This window comes from Aythya marila, assembly GCF_965140915.1.
Source record: "Aythya marila genome assembly, chromosome: 8".
NCBI lineage: Eukaryota > Metazoa > Chordata > Aves > Anseriformes > Anatidae > Aythya > Aythya marila.
Genome location: NC_139049.1, coordinates 2,776,668 through 2,794,482, shown reverse-complemented (window position 1 = coordinate 2,794,482; position 17,815 = coordinate 2,776,668). Strand labels below are relative to the sequence as shown.

Here is a 17,815-nt window from a genome sequence, read left to right as displayed (position 1 = left end):
AAGCATGGTTATGGTAGAGAAAAAAATGGCCTCCAAGAATATTTTCAGAAAAGATAAAGGAAAACGCTTAGAGTAGCGCAAGGCCTGTGGTTCTGACAACACACCTTCAAGACTACGTCACCTCATGCTAGAGGAAAAAAACCTTAGGTATCTGCTGACCCTGAAACCTTGCATAAATCTTTCCTTGCAGCAAATTATGATCTAGGAGATGGGATTCTACCATAAAATGTTAAAAGAATTTTCTTTCTTACTGCTCATTAAATGTTTTAGCAGAAGTAGTTTAAGTCTTGTGTAATTAATAGACATGTTTAACTTAAATGAAATTCCTTAAGGATAAAGACAGCAATAACAGGAGATGCAAGGGTTCAGAAGTAAGGGTAAGAAAACAGTCATCCTCAAATATCCAGGTCTAAATTTCTTTTGAGGCAGTTCTTTTAATAAAGATACATTACTTCAGATAGTAACCTGACTTGTACTAAACTTTAACGTAGCATACTGCCAATTTTCTTATACCTATATAGTCTTGGAAGATGGATACCGCTGACAAAGCCGTTTAGAAATCGTTCAAGGAACAAACCTTCTTTTTTGATCAATTTCTTTTAAAAGTCCAACATGATGATATTTTGCTTAATTCTGTATTGTTTATCAAACTACCAGTGGTACAAATAATCAGCAAGAATGCAAATCAAATGTTTGTCCAAAATTTTTGCACATTTCTTTGACAAGAAATTGGGGACAGATTCATATCTAAGGCTCTCCAAAGGAGAAAGAAAGTATGCAACTTTTGTGCCTTTAAAAAAGAATTAGCACAAGAGTGTTCTTAAAAGCATTAAACTACCTGAAAGAGCTGAATACCAAAACCAGAAACAAGCAAAAAACATTACCCTCACAGAACAGTTACTATGTTAAAAAGGTAAGATGATCATTTTAAAAACTTCAGGTTTAACCTTACCCCTAAAGACAAAATCCTTAAAGACACACACAGCCCACGATTTTATGGAAAACATCAACTTGCATGAAGAGGTCTTTTTTTTTTTTTAAATGAAAATTTTTTTAAAACAAACTTCCTCAGGCATTTTTTTTTTTTTTTTTTTTTTTTTTTAAGATATTTCTATAGCACAGACTTGAAAAAAATGAGGGAATCAAGTTTTTTTCTAAGTTTAGGCCCACTAGGGCACTGCTGGTGGCAAATGTGTTTTTTGGATTGCGTACTTTTCCATTAAGGCTCAGAATATTATACAGACAAATTGCCTCATTTTTCTGTTCACCTAGGTATCTGTTCAGAAATTATAATGGGATTATATGTTGAAAATATCAAGGACAAAACCAGTTTAGTTTTCTATGTATTAAACAATGGCCAAGTCTGATAAAATTGTGACACCAAACTCCAAGAACAGAAAGTAGTTTTAAATGGTACAGAATAGGCCAGTTTTCACAAAATGATTAAGCTCTTCATAAAGGAATCAATGACTGCAGATTCTCTGAACAGACCCTAGAAAATCTACAAGGGCTGGGCTACAGCTAAAGACCCTCTTCTTAGGAGTTTTAAAATTCTTCTACAGGAAAAAAAAATAATCTAACAGCACTGAAACAAAAGCAGCACTTAAGCAAAAGGAGGACATTAACTTGAACATAAAAAATACGTCAACTTATTTGGCTTCAGGAGACAAGTACAGAAAAATTAATATACCAGTTTCCATTTCTGGCCTAATTACTTCTGCATCTACAGTTCAAAATTGTAAAGGAAACCTGTGCAAGTTTGAAAAAGTACTTCCAGGCTTCTGATAAACAAGACAGATACATGCTCATATATTCAGAACTGAATTTAGAACCAAACTGTTGAATTAGCCTACTCTACAGGTTTCAAATTCCATTTAAAGACAGGCAGGCAGTAGAGAAATTTGAACACAATCCCAAGAAACTGCTTAAAAACAAAACAAACAAAAAGCCTCAAATGAAACTAACCCCTTCCCACTGACATCTGTAGGAAATGGCTTGAATTGTAATACTGCATTCAGACTTGGGTATTTTGTTTGTTTGGCATTATTTTTCCACACCAACCTCCTTTATATATTACACAGTATGAAAACTGCAACAGGCAACCACCCTGATACAGGAGCATATCTCAGGTCACTGCTGTTTGTTAACAAGATCTTTCCTCTGAAACCATGTACAGTTCTGGATGCTTACAAACGTATGAAGAGGTCTCCCTTGTATTAAAAAAAAAAAAACAAAAACATAAGGATCAATTCATCTGAAAACTGCCTCCCAAATCTTTAGTGGTTGATGGTAGAAGAATTTGCATGTGTTAAATACGAACTCCTCAGTATACATAATGGACTCTTCTATTTGAAGAGCTTTAAACAGAAATTTCATTTTTCTCAAAAAGTTTCAAGACTTCTTAGAAAAGCTTCTGTAATTTTTCTTCTGAGAACTCAAGCCTATAATAGTGTTTTTTTTCCTCCCCTTTTAGCTTTTTCCCTTTGATAAATTAACTTCCATTTAGTTTTCCTGAAGTAAGATTTTCTCTGAAAATATATGGAAAATTCCAAAACGCTCAGGAAAAACTAGTTTGTCCTGGTAACAGTGACACCCTGTCCAAAGCTCAATGCCCAGCCTCCCCCGCAACTCAAACTACTTAAATGAGAAACTACAATTAAAAGGAAAGTATACTGCTGAAGCAGTACTATCTTGGACTGCATAGGACATCAAGAAAATGAAAAGATGCATCTCTTTCAGAACCAGAAGAAAGCAAGAAAAGCGGAGAGGGATAAATGACTGTTCCAGGGGTTCTAAAATGTCTACAAGTACACTACACTTATTTCTGATCTATGCTAAAGTCTCATCTCTAGTTAGGGAGCAGTCAACAGAGATAGTACTACTCTCTTCTGCCGCCCCACCCTGCGACTGCACAGCTGCATGCCTAGGCCGGATGCTGGAAAGCTGCCCTTCTCCATGGCACAGTTCAGTGCTGTGTTAGCTCACCTTGCAGTGTATGAATTCTCCAATATTGTGTTGAGCAGAAACATGACCAGTTGTGCGTTTTTTCCTGCTTGTGCTAGGGATATAGGAAGAAAAAGCACAGAACTGCCCGCTCTGTCAATGGCTGCTATCACAGCATAGCAAGTGTAAAATGAAACTGCATCGCAAAGCTTGGTCTTCTACTGCTGGATTAAAAGGAAAGGAAAAGATCTGCTAATAATATGAGTAGCTGTACTACTCAACACAATGTAAGCGGGGGGAATATAACAGGCACATTAGAACAGTGAATCAGGCAACTATTTGGGAGGCCCACCACCACTGATACCAGGAACTATTTCGTATTTTTAACTTTCCTCAGAGATGTAGACATGTGTTCTTGGGGAAAAAGAGAAAGGAGAGAAAAAGCACAACTCTGTGGTGAGCCCCTCTGATAGAACTCAGTGCAAGTTCAACACTCAAGAGCATATACTGCAATGAAAGATATTTTATTACGTGCCAATTCACGAAATAATTCTATCTACTAACACCATAAATGTGACTAAAAAATATCTACACTCACTTTGCACTGATGTTCTGAGATTGTAATGCTGTCATCTCAGACTGCAGTAGCAAAGTGAAGTTTACTGCTTTAGCAGTCTACATGGGACCAGACCACGTTCTGGTTCCCTGAAGCCATACTCTATTACGGATTATGGGGCAGCATTCTTCTCCGTAATACTCAGACTCACAGATGGCCATGTGTGAAAAAGCAGATGTCATAGAGGAGTTGTTAGCTGTTTACCTTTAGTTGGTAGCTCTTATTCCTTACTTTGAAGGCAGCAGTACAAGACAGGTGTAATTTTTCATCCTGTTACCCACCAACAATTTGCTGTACAGACATCTGGAAGTTGCTTTTTGTTTTACAGGATTATTATTCTCAGATACCTGAGGTTTGTGAGTACAAGGTCACTACAGTGTGATGCATGCCAACAGTTTATCCCTCTATAGCACAATGGAATCTTGTTTCAGTGTTCTCCCCTTGTAAATAGGAAATGAGTCCAAGTATAAATGATAGATTTCTCCTTTGAAAGGGCATCACTTACCAGTAACTACCATGCTGCTCATGTTAGAGTTCGGGCTATTGAGTACACTGCCTGAAAGAAGTTCGTCAGATCCTCTCTAAAAAGAAAGAGACAGTAAGAGATTTTTTTTCCTCTATTTTGTGATTTTTAAAGATGATATTAAAAATGTCAGTTTGACAGGGAAAACCTTTAGAAGAACTTAAGCAAGCATAACCAAACCTATTCAGATTTGGCACACTTTGTCTTTTCAGATAAGTGTAACAACTTGAAATCTACGTAAAGCAGTATATTTACATGGCAATCTTTGCAATGAGAGCAGCTGAAGCAGTTGTTTCACCCACCACTGAAATACAGCCACCTTGAGACAGAAGTGCTGAGCAGTAACTTTGTTCAGCATTTCAAATTAAAATATTGTAATTGTTTACTGTATTCCCATAATATACTTAATATTTTGATATTTTGTATGTAAAATTAAAATATTATATCCAACTGAAACTACAAGGAAAATATATAGACAGAAATATTGAGTTTAGCCCAATTCTAACACCCCTATTTGAAAAAAGACTTGTCTTCAGAGAATATTATTGCTTTTCAGTCTGGGGACATCCATTTGTCCTGCAAAACACAGCTCAGAGCAGGGAGTTGCATCTTCACTGTAATTCTTAAAACATGACAAATACGAAGTAAACAGTCTTTTTGAAGACTATTCGGAAGTAGGCTGAAAAAAAAAAAATCAGAGTAGCATTTAAACTGAAAACTTAAAAGATAATCTCTCAAATTATATTCAAGATGAGCACTTGACGCAGATGAAGAGGCTTTTGCTTCTTTTCCTTCCTATTGTTTTCCCTCCTTTTTCTTCTTTCCCCACTCCAAAAAGTCTCCATCTCTTGAAAAGCCCTTATAATATTTCTCTTTGTTCACTTAAGGAAGCAAAAACTTTCTAAAAGGGAATTGACCAGACATCCTTTAAACATTTTTTTTAATTAGATCTTTCCCTACTTCAAGAGTGTTTCCCCAGCAGCCTCAACACTAAACCAGGTAACAACTAAAATGGAAAAGAGGAAAGAAGTCAGTTACAGCCCATCTTCTTCATAAAGTAAAAGCTTTTCAATCTGTTATGGACACTCTGATAGAGTCTCCAGGGTAGTCTGTGAAACATCTTACACAGTACCTCAAAACTACTTGCTAAATTAAGCTGAGGATATCACCTTTCATTGCAGCATGGCTGCAAGAAGCATAAAAGCAAACCTTCAACACTGCATCACAGCGCACTGTATGCATATAGACAAAAAGTGACACGTTAAAGTTTGTTTAATCCATACCTGATATCCAGAAGTTCTTAAAAATAGTACATATGCGTATGCACAGCACTATTAAAGTCTACTTAGCTTTCAATGTCGGGTCTGAAGAAACTTTATAGTTTAAGGAATACTCCTAGCAACCAACAAAGCTGTGCCCATCAAATCAACAACAGATTTCCTTTAAAAATAAGTAATGGCTAATACCAAGAAGTCTTCTCATTCTCAATGCAAAGATAGATCTCCACTGAGCTATAACTAAAGAAAAATTTAGTTGGACATTAACTGGGAAATAAGTTTGAGAAGTTACAGAAAGTCTCCATTACTCAGCCTATATTGCTCTCTATTGTTAATGCCACATGCTAACACAGGCTCTCCATATAAATGCCTACACCAGCATTCCTCCTCTTTAATGGTCTGCTTTCTGACACAGTATTTGTATGGTTAGAACGCCTCAGAGTTTAAGATCCCTAACAGCATTGCTCCCTCAGTAATGCTGCAGTTATTTCTGCTCATGGCTATGCACCCACCCTTGCTTGGAAGCCCTCATCGGTAGCCTGGACAGCTCAACAGGCAGAAGCAGTCTCAGACATGAATCCCTTCAAAGTCAGGCATACTAAAATACTTCTGTGGCAGTTTTGGTTTTCCTTAGTATGCCATGCATTAATTTGCAACTGATGCTACAGAAACAACTGAAACCCCCCAATACCAATGAGTGAATGTTCTCCCTGAAGCCTGTAGGAATTTTACAACTCTAAAATATCTCCAATTTATCTGAATTGTCTTCAGCTTCAGGAAGTTAGCTGAATGAGCAACCCCTGACTAGCAGCACGTAAAGGAGGTTACAAGAACTTCTGGCTCCTAATAAATCGGGCTCTTAAAAACTGGTAATTTCTTACCCCACATCAGAGAAAAATCCAAAGGGAACCAAAAGCTAAAGGCTTGATAATTATTCAATTATTTGTTTTCATGAGCAATGAAAAGAGTTTTCATTTTGAAACCTTTTTCACATTTCACAGAAATACAGTCAATTACAAGACTTTGTCATTGCATTTGAAAAAGTTAAAAATTTTGCTTCAGGAGAACAACTAAATGCAAGCTTCCTACGTTAGCACATATCACGTATAAACAGCATTTGTTTTGTTCTTAGTGTTCACCAAGACATCTCAGGTGTATAGCAAATCTATGCAAATTAACCCCCATGAATACTTGTCTCGCTTTTGGTAGGAGACGAAGATACCTCAGGAGGTGAGCAGACCACCTGACTGGGTGTACATCGGTGTTTCCCCTTGGTGGTTCTTAAGCAGCCTACACAGCCCTGATCATCATTGAATCACGTACCTTCAAGAACAGCTATGCAGCAGAAGACACACGATGTCACGCGATGTACGTGGAAACTGAGCGATCAAATTATAAAACCAAAAGCAGTCAACTGGCTGGTAACTGTTATTTACTTCAGAAGGGTTATCTTAAGATGATAGTTGTTTAACAATTTAATGTAAGCATTTCAAGGAAGCCACTGTACGGACTAGCACTGCTATGTGACACAAGCATCTCCAAAATTATAGCACAGAGAGAGTTGTTTTTCTTACACCCATTCAGCAGAGATAAGATTTCATTAGATTTGCGGGTTTGGGCATAAGACATTTTTTGTGTGCATCTTTTAGAGGGGGATAAGCCAAAAACAACTTGCACCTTGCTCCAAGGACAAAGTTCCTCATCGCTATCTCACAGCTGATTTCAGAATTAACAACCCATTTTCTAAGCATCTTGGACTCAGTCTTAAGCACACCACTTCCATTGCTCAAATCATCCAAAGGGAAGAAATCTTCCAATTGGTTTAGCTTAATTCTATTGAGTGTTTCAGAAACAAGAAAACCAAGCTCGAATCTCTGAGGAACACAGAGTCAGACTCAATAAAGAATGGAAGATTCAAGAGCAACATTCCCTTTGTGCTTTTCTCCACCTATGCGAATTGCTGCATGTGAATCAAGCAAGTTTGAGACCACAGAACAAGACTGAGTATCACAAACACACAGCTCACAGAAAAGGTTAAATTTAAGTTTAAAAATCAAAAAAAGCACCAAAAGCAACCACATTTTTCCCCAATCAGGGACTGTGAAGGAAACTTCCAGTAACAGCAACGTGCTAGAGACTAGGTGAATACCCATTTTAGCATGAGGGAAAGAGAATTGAAAGGACAAAATACGAAGTACGAACTGCTATTGTACTATTAATAGGTCATCTTCTGACAGCTAGTCCTCAACAGCAGAAGTTTTCAATGCTGTATTCCTGCCAATGTCAAGAACATTAATCTTGCATAAAAGCTAAAACACGAACTGTAACACAGATATCCAGAACACTTGCTCATGAATACAACACCTGCCAAACTACTATGACAGAGTAAATCAAGGAATTGCCAGATTAGGTTCTTACAGGGAGTAAAACTTGTATCTCTTGCAGTCAATACTGTCTTTTCAATGAAGGCTGTGTTATCACACCCTGGCCCCAATGACACAGTATTTCCTTCCAGGGTGCAGAAACACAATGTTAAGCCATGGCTTGAACCATGAAATGAAAATACGCAAAAGTGACGTATAGGATCACTTTCAGCAAGAGATGAAACAGTTATCAACTCAGGTTCTGAATAGGTACTTCAGAGAAACTTAAAATATATACTAAAACTATTTTGTGTATTGGAAGCTGAAGGCATTATTTCAATATTTCAGTTAATATCTGTAAATATGTACTTGTTGGATACATTTTGTCTCTTCCACAGTTAAAAAAACAAAGAAACAAACAAACAAAAAACAATTATACAAAGAGAAAGAAAAAGCAACTAGCTTAGCAAATTAATCTCCTAGCTCCTTGTTTTAACAGGCACAGTTAACTCAGAGTCCCTCACTACTTAAACTGAATTTATGTAGCTGCATTTCAGATTCCCTCACGCCCCATAACAGATTATTGTAAAGCTTCAAGCTATCACATGTTATATTAAGTACCGATGTAATTTCAGGAAGTCGTTATACCATCCTCCTAGACTAATCAAAGAAAGAAAAAGTACTATTTATAATTTAGTTAAGAATTTTCCCTCACATTCTAGATAGGCCTTCAAATAATTTGAGGATTCTCCAGATCTTATTACATCCAACCCTCCTCCCAAAAACATCACCAACCTCTACCTCCCTCCCCCCCACAATTGTAAATTTAAGCTAGAGAGCTACTGAAGAGGTTTGGTCTTTCAAGCATTAAAGTATTTTGACACCCGTTTATAGAAGAGAAATATTATCAGCTTTTTCCAATAGTTCAAGCCATGAAGACTCTGATGAGAAGTTACAGCTGCACCTAACATGACAAACTGTGTATATTACTGGAGGCTTATCACAAGGGTGTACGCGCAGGCTTCTTCTAACACTACAAAAACACTGCACTGATACTACCAGAAAAAGCAAACAAATGAACAGAACTGCACTTTGTTAAGAAGTCAACAGCATCACCTAAAATCATTTCTTGAAGTCCTGTTAGAAAAGCTACGAAAGATAACAAAACCCACTCTCAACAAATCCTGACTCGTGGCATACAGTTTGCTGATACCACAGACCTCTCACAGGAGCGGGATGCTTTTCCCCTCCACCACTTCCCTCCCTCCCCTCACCTCCCCCAGATGAAAGAGAAAAGGAGAACTTCAGCTGCACTGCGTGTTTACCACAGTCATTCTCAGCCTACAGTCATGAATTTCCCAAGGGGTATGACAAGCCAGGAGACAGATCTCACGATTTAAAGAATTCTAACAGCACTGTACAACACTTCATTTCTAACAACATCTGGGAACAGTTTAAAAGCAAAAGCCAGAAACTCAGCAGTACAGGAGATGAGTAAGAGCATCTGAGAATTCCAGCCTAGATGCTGAACACTCCTCTCCAGCAGATACACACGTGTAAACCCCATCTCTGAATTAACTTTGGGGACTGCCTGTTGAAACAATATACTTTAAACCCCTAAGCACAGTGTTTATAAACTTTGCTCTGTTTACATGCAATGGATCAGAATTTAAATGAATGCTGATTTTTATAGGATACATTTTTAATGAAACATTGCTCTACTGCTACACCTCTTGTACATACAGCATTGCATAAGACTAATTTGGGACAGGACAAGCTAAGTACAACCCGAAAGAAATTTGGTGCAGGTTTCTAGCTTCTTTGTTTGAATTAAGTGTGCAATTTTAACTCTAAGCTTATTATCACTACATCAAAACAGTACATACAAGCAGTATGTCTACTTTCTTACTTTTTGTTATTATTAATAAAGACTACAAAAGCCATGAACTCCATGAGTGCTTAATAACCCAATTCCATCGACTGGCTCTAAATTCAGCACGAAGTCACTTAATACAACATGACCACCTTCCCATACTTTTCCTCTATATTCTTCTCCCCCCACTTCAACTTTTTCATGCCATCCCCAGCTAACCACATATCATTTACATATCCTAACAGTAACTTCAATATTTGTACACTCATACTTTTTCCACTAAGGATGGATCTAGAAGGGGTTTTTTCTTGCAACTGTAAGCCAGGTATATGCCACCAAATTTGCAGAAATTGAGAGCACAAAATGAAGGGAACATTAAAAATCTTTAAAACTGAAATGAGAAAAGCCTCAATTCCTCTGAAAGGACTCCAAATTCTCAACTGAAACAATGTGAGAAAGCCAAATTTCTCAAAGCATCTGAAGATCAACACAGACTACATTGGACCAAAAGCTGGTTAAGAACCAGATCTCCATTTAAACCATGCCACCCTGCCTCATTTTCAAACCTCCAGATTTCACATTGCAATGAATGACTGCAGGCAAAAGTCCAAGACCAGACAATACTTAAACATCCAGGATGAAGTACAAAAACCATCATCTATTCCAGAACTTCAGACTTAATTGTTTGCTTTTACCAGCACAGAAATGGTTACTCTGAAGCTGCTTTACTTAACTGTAGTAAACTAGAAGAGGCAGGAGTAACTCACTAGAGATACTGTTTGGAAGTGTTCTCAGGTTTTTGGTTAGAGAATGAGGGCGTCTACAAGTACAGAGTTAGTCCTTCTGTAACAGTTGCTATATCTCAAAAAAGATCCACCACGAAGGCTTTTTCTGCTTGACTGACTGCTATTCTGCAATAATTAAGTCCAGTCTTTAATACCATAATCAAGTTAGGTGTTCATAGAAAAACTGATTTCAGGAAAAACTAAGAATAGCTCTATGTACTTACAGCTTAAAAACAAAAACAAACAAACAAACAAACAAAAACCATATCACATAACCTTAAATGAAACAGCCTTCCAAACAGCTTGTGAAAACACAACCTCATCAGAACCAACACTACCACGAAAAGCAATAGCCCTACCTTCTCCCCAGCCCTAGCAATTTGTTCCTATTGTCCTCCTTGATAATGTATTGCTACAAGCATTTCTGCAAGTATACCAGGTTTGTTCCAATGCACTAAGCCAACCTAACTCATTACATTAGCATCAAACTGGTTAAGTTCCCAAGACAGGTTATCCAAATATCTGTGCCTGAAATATCAGTGCCAGGAAAAAACAGAGAAACTTTGCTAGCTTGTGGCCCCAAAGCTCTCATGAATGAGAATAGTATTTTCATAGTGATACTGGTTGCATTTTTCAGTCTGTGCCAATGATCACATTTCTTATAACTTAAATTTCTTATAATATTTCTTCTTATAATCCCCTCAATTAAGATGCAAGTATAGGTGTTCTGTTACAAAAGGTGACTTCCAATTATCAATAGTCATCAAAACTTTCCATAACTTTTCAAAACATTCATGCCTACTTGCTGTGCAGCACAAACTATCAACATTTTTCTTCTCCCCATTTTCAGTTCCCCTTGTTTTTAGAACGGATGGACACAAAGGAAAAAAAAATGTGGAAGTTACAAAGAAAAGAACTAGAGTAGAGTATCCTGAGAATAAATATGAAAGTTACCTTCAACAGGGTCAATTTTAAAGCCTGTTGAGAATAAAGCAAGTGTCTTTCATTGCAACAAGTTGTGTTTGTTTTTGTCACCAAGGACATACTCCCCACAGTCCTGTTGAAGAAACAAACCCAGATGCCAGGTCTAAACTTCTGAACTTCATCACACTTCATTCTTCCTGCATGGTTAGAATGCTCTGCATGTTGTAGTTGTAGCAGAAAGCAGGGTATTATTGAACACAGAAGTTCATTATTAGCATTATTGTAGCTAACACAAAAGACAGTCTCCCCAATTCATAAGCAAATAACCCATTTTTCTCATATTGCTGCCCTTAGCAGAATCTTCATCTAACCTGCGAGTAGCCGAATTATACCAAATATGTCAACAGTATTCAAATATCAACAGTATAAGAAGTACTCTAATGTTTTAAAAACAGTAAAACAGACCATTACATGACATCTGTCTGTATGAGTGAATCAAACAATTTCTTATACTATAATTCCGTTCCTCTTAAGAAGTCACTAGAGTGACAACAGTGAAGGCAAAACAATAGATCTTGAGGGGGAAAGTAACTGAAGGGAAAAAGCTATTTAATACATTTTATCCTTTTGTGAGAATAAGCTAAACACATCTTCTGACAACTTAGTAGAATTTATAAAAAAAAGTGTAGCAATAATTTATTAAGTATACCGCATATAGTTAAAATAGAAAGCCGCAACATATCTGAAGTAGATTTCCACCATAAGTAAACTCAATTATTAGTAGCAAAAAACAGCCAGCGTTCTGTAATTTTGTAAGAGAAGAGAACCACTAAGAACTTGAGTTTAAAAAAAAAAAAAAGTGAATAACGCTTCAAGATTATTTACAGACAATGCTACTCTGTGATTTCTTATTTCTCTCCATCAGCTCATATCTCTTTAGACTCGCACTGGTTTTAGCTGGTTTAGCTACTGCCTTTCCTGTATACTGTTAAATTTCAACAACCAGGAAAGAAACAGACTTGGTGACACATGACATTGGAAAACTAATAAAGAGTACTAGCACACTAATTTCCAGCATTGCCTACCTAACCAACTATATGCCTAACATAACCAACTAAAAACCACAAGGAAAAAAAACTCTTAAGCATATTGCACACTTTGATGCTGTCTTTTGGAAAAAATAAAAGGCCTTTCCTGTACCTTCAAGTGCTACAAAATGATGTTTACACAAATATGAGTTTTCTCTCCTAGGTTTAAAGGGGGCTATCCATTCACAAGCGCTTCAGTTCTTGGCCTGTGCGCTGCCCAAAGCACTTCCACAGTATCACAAACTCCCAAATGCTATGTACGAAGTCATATGCCGTGACTGTATGGCTGCTTGCTTTTCCTTTTCCTCTCCTCATCAGGTAGAGTGTTGTCAGTAGACTGCAGCCATTCTGAAACGTGCAGTGCACATACCCAGAGTGAGTCACTCCTTTGTTCAGGACACATTCACTGCACAGCTATGCACGCCAATCAGGAGAAAGACAGTATGGCAGACTGACGTGGCCCACACTGAAATACTTCCCAAAAAAAAAAAAAAAGTACCCTATCAACCTCAATACTAAACAGAAGCTTACTAAGAGAGCTACTCCCTGTACCTGTGTGAGGCATATTCTTTACACCAGATTTATATATCTCAGAAGATTTTTGTAATTACTGCTAGGATACATTAAATACTTAGTACATTCACTTAATCAACTGAAAAAGTCTCTATCAGTCCAAGCCCCCAAATAAGTTTACTTATCCAGGGCAAAGCATCGTAACTGTAAAGAGAACACCAGTCAGCAATTCAAACTAGTTATTAGATCCTGATACTAACATCTATATAGCCAGCGAGTGATGCACGCAGCATTTGAGATTAAAGCTAGCTAGTCTCTGAACTTCCCTGAGTTAGAATGCCATTTTGGTCTTAGTGACATGGACCACATGCAGTGAGAATAGAGTAACTTAGATGCACAATTTAAAAATAATTATTTAAAAACATTTTTATGTAACATGGCAATTTTCAAGGGTATGTATGAAGAAATAAGTTTAAGATGCAAAAAATTTCTTCAAGAAATGGAAAACTAAGGAAGTGTCTAACTATGTAATAAAGTGTTAGGACTGGAAACTCCCATATGTAGTGGGAGTTCATAAAGTAACATCTGACAGAGCTAAAATCCATTCTTTTCATACTGTTACCTAAATTGTAGCGTTAAGGGGTGTAGTGTGTACAAAGCAACATTTCCATGGCTCTGTGAATTCTAGCTAAGCAAAACAAGACATTACACATCACATAAGAATGAATTATTTCACATATGACCACAAGATGACTGGGTTTTGACATGTCCTAATACCTTCACAAATCAAGCACGCTGCTACTTTGACAGATATTAGCTGGGAGGTGTGCTCTCATTGCACATTTTGACTTAGGACAGACCACATTTACTCCATATAAACCAGGCTTTCAAATGGCATTTGTCATTTTCCCACCCTTCACTTTGTATTGAATGTTTTCCCCAGTTTTTGGCATTAATTTCTTCTGACTCATATGTAAATACAATAAAGATGGAACATTCAACAGTTTGATGAACAAAAAATGCTTTAAATCAAACCAAACTACACAGCACAAATAAATGGTAATCACCTTAAATTTAACAATCTCTTAGCAGGTAACTGCTAGACTACACGACTCTGAAATTATAAGTATTCCTCTCACTTTATACTTGCTTTGGTTTCCTAAAGCTCAAAAGCCTCTTCCAATTCATAGACAACTCCCAGGCTACACTTGTTAACTTTTATTATTACTCTTTTTATGACTGGGTTTAAAACATAGGTGGCAAGCTCATTTTTCTGCTTAAGAGAGAAACCAGCCAGACAACAGTTAATAATGTTTTCTTGTTTTTAACCAACATCACTAATAATGATTTTGATAAAATAAATCAAGTTTTTCAGTGAGATGGGTCACAGTCCTTTTCTTCAAGTATAATCAAGTATATTACAAACATGCTACATAACTGATCAGCATATATACAGCAGGTACAGAAATCTCAAGAAAGCATAAGGTCAAGCAAATATTCTGGATAAGCTGACCACGTGCATGGACAGGTAAATCCTTGTCTCCTAATGCCTGTCCAATCATGATAAAAAACAGTGCTAAAAGAGCATTAAACATGCCAATGCGAGTCCTTGGACTCAAAAGCAGCTCCCTATTCACTCTCAAAGCACCCCAAAGAATATATGACAGCCACTGAAAAGCAACATGAATTTTCCCAGTTGCATCCCTCAATTTTATGTTGTCAGTTCATCAACAGCAATGAATAGGTGCCAGAGAGAGGAAAAAAAAAAAGGGATGTTTACATGTTTCACAATGCCTTCTACAAAATATGACTCAAGCCAACACTAGACTGCTACACAAATAACATATACAAAAGGGCAAGATATTCCATTTTCCATTGTTAGTGTCCTGAGACAATGACAGAAGATCCAGAAGACAGCCCTCTCCCATAACTCCTCCCATATTTAACAGCTGGTGCAGGGTATTTCTTAAAGACTTGAATCTAACTGTCAAATGCATTCCTAATGTTTTAGTAAGTCCATTGTCCTCCAGGGCGACTGGGAAACAACTGTACCAGTCTGTATTTCTGGTTGGGATTAGTCTGCACAGAAATACTTTTAAGAACTGTACTTTTCTCCTGATTCTGAGAGATATTGTCTGCAACACTACACAAACACATGGAGCCAGACAGGACCAGAATCTATACAAATAACTTCCTACAACACCTCCTAGAAGCGAGCTTGCTCAGGAACATAATGCAAATGCATCTGTCAGAGTAGCCACTATGATCTACAGGCTAATTGTGTTATGTAGGAGCTAGTCCACGTCCAGCAGAATCATTACTGAACTTGAGAGAGAGCTTTACTAGACAAAACCTGGCTCAGCAAGCAGTTAACGTAAATCAACTTCTGGTGAAAAGGCAGCTAGTTAGTACAGCTACAAGTTCCCTGGACAAATATGGAGACTGTACTCATTAGAAAACTTTTGCGTGTACCACTGAAATAGGATTTCTTGCACGCGTTCGCTAACATAACCTACAGTTCTCTTGTCCCATATATTTTTTCATTCTCATTTCTCAGCCTGCTTTTATGAAGTGCTGATCCAATTCCTGCAATAAAGCTAAGTACGAAAGTGAAATAAATAATAAATTAATAACCACCAAGAAGCGCCTTCCTTGTTATAACACATACAATAAACTCATAACTGAACTTGAGAAAGAAAAAGTAATGCAAGGCAAACATCTGTTTCTCTGTCTACAAAAGTTCTAGCTCCCATATTTTTCTGTCCTGTTACACTTTTTTTTTTTGTTTTCATTTCCACGTTACCTGTTTTGGAAAAGGAGGAAGAGGACAGAATAAAGCATGTTTTTAACACCATGCAACACATGAGAGTGTTGGTTTGAAAAGAGAAAAAAAAAAAAAAAAAAAAAACACCACAAAAATAAGCTTTAAAATAGTAATCTAACACCACTACATTAATTTAGAACTCCTGTTTACAATTCAGTGCTTACAGAAGTCTTTTGTGTAGAGCCTCCAATTTATCTCTAGGGATTTTCAGTTAATAAAGCATATACTGCTGACTAAATATTAGCTGACAATGACTGGTTAAAGTCTTAAAATTTGCAATTACTGAGTCTTAAAGTAGTTCATTTTGTATTGGCAATTTACCCCCTTATTTGCTAAGTGTACATCCTACCTTCACACCAACTGCAACATCAGTGACAATGCTGTAAAAAAAAAAAAAAAAGAAACAAGTCAACCAATTTGTCCTCATAAAAACAACTTTTAGATGTATTGCAATACTAACACTATTAGGAATCAGAATAGCTAACAACTTCCCCAAACCAGAAATTGTGTCCAAAGAACACAATGTGACTATGGGGAAGTAGAAAGGCAACCTACAAAAGCCACTGAGCCACTTACAGGCATCTCCAGAGTAGTCCAAAGTTTAAGTAAATATTATTCTAATGTAACACTGCCAGGAAACGCATTTAGGAAACTCAGGTCTCTGGACTACATGAAATTACAGACAGGGTGAAAATACAAAGAACCTAGGAATAAATACAGAACTTTTCTAACACACCCTCATTAACCAGACACCCAGTTCAACAAAACGGATAACCCTGCAAATCTTCTAACTGCATAAAGCAATAAATATTTTTTTTGAAACAAGATTAAATAAATAAATCAAAACAAAAAAAACAACACATGGGCTAGTATGAAGATTTCAATCAGATATCTATATGGAACTGCAACAGGTACACCAAGGTGCCTCTTTTCCTTAGAAGTTGTGACACCATAACTTACACTGTGTAACAAAACTCCAAAGACAACGTAAAACAGCACTAAAGAACATAAGAAAGCAAAATATGAATAACTGAAAGCATTCCACACTGTAACACTCATCACTGACAAGATGTCTCGGGCAGGGTAAGTAACTCCCACTATTATAAACACAAGTAACCATAAAAAGCCTTTAAAACTCTCACAGGTGAAAGGCTGTAAGCATGAAGCATACCGGGGAGATTGCTTCTCTGTCTGAATCTGAACAAACAACTTAATTGGAAACCTGGGAGCGGGAAGATGTTGTGTTTACACTGATGAAGGCTACAGCCGCCAGTCCCCTTTCTGGGTCCCAGAGAAAGGAGGCCTCGTGCGGAGCGCCTGCCCACCACGCTCCTGGCCAGCTCGGGGGGTCCTCGCTGCCCCCTGGCTCCCTCAAAACCTCCCCTGCTGTGGCTCTCACAGCCCGTCTCCAGCGTGCACAAAGGCATCCTTCCACCCGGGGAGGGGAGGCAGCCTGAGGACTGCCGGCCGGCTCCTGAAAACAAAAGATCTGGGCACCCGGCTCCGCTGTCGCTGCTCCTCCTCCCCGGCCAGCCCCACAGCGCGCCCGAGCCCCGCACCCCGCGGCCGGGGGGCTGCACCGCGCCCCGGGCACCGCGCTGAGCACGGCCCAAAGCCCCCCCCCCGGGGCTCGGCACCGAAGCCCCGGCCGCGGGGCCGTGCTCCCCGCTGCCCACCCGCCGCGCCCCCTCGCCCCCCGCCGCGGCTCACCCGTCCATCGCCGAGCAGGACGAAGCGCGGAGCCGCGCGGCCGACGAGCACGGGCGGGCTGCGAGAAAATGGCGGCGGGGCCTGCACGGAAACCAACCGACGGCGCCGGGCGGCGGATTCCGCTCCTCGCCGTCGCCCCCCTCCCGCATGCGCCGGGCGCCGCGCCTGCGCGGGCAGCGCAACCGAAGGGGCTGCCCTCAGCTGCTGCCCGCGCCCGGCCGGCCCGGGAGGCGCCCCGCCTGGCTGCCCCGCCTGGGCGAGACCGGGCACGGCTCCCGCGGCTCCTCCGGGCCTCGGTGGTCCCTGCCCCGGTGTCTGAGCCGCCCCGGCGGACAGCACTTGGTGTGCGGTGGGACCTGCCGGTGCCGCACCCGCC

At 38.9% G+C, this 17,815-nt stretch overlaps 1 protein-coding gene across 5 annotated transcripts in view; it reads right to left on the bottom strand.

Moving 5' to 3' along the window:
- Positions 1–17,595, bottom strand: part of PTBP2 (polypyrimidine tract binding protein 2) — a 48,458-nt gene extending 30,863 nt beyond the window's left edge. For 4 of the 5 annotated variants that reach the window (XM_082766376.1, XM_082766377.1, XM_082766378.1 and 1 more), the window contains exons 1-3: positions 17,440–17,595; positions 16,079–16,109; positions 4,065–4,140 (exon numbers count right to left, since the gene is read on the bottom strand). In XM_082766376.1, coding sequence (XP_082622502.1) covers positions 4,065–4,140; positions 16,079–16,109; positions 17,440–17,588 — 256 coding nt within the window. In that variant the 5' untranslated portion in view covers positions 17,589–17,595. The remainder of the gene's footprint in view (positions 1–4,064; positions 4,141–16,078; positions 16,110–17,439) is intronic. The other variant, XM_082766380.1, reaches the window with a different exon arrangement.
- Positions 17,596–17,815: the final 220 nt, after the last annotated feature.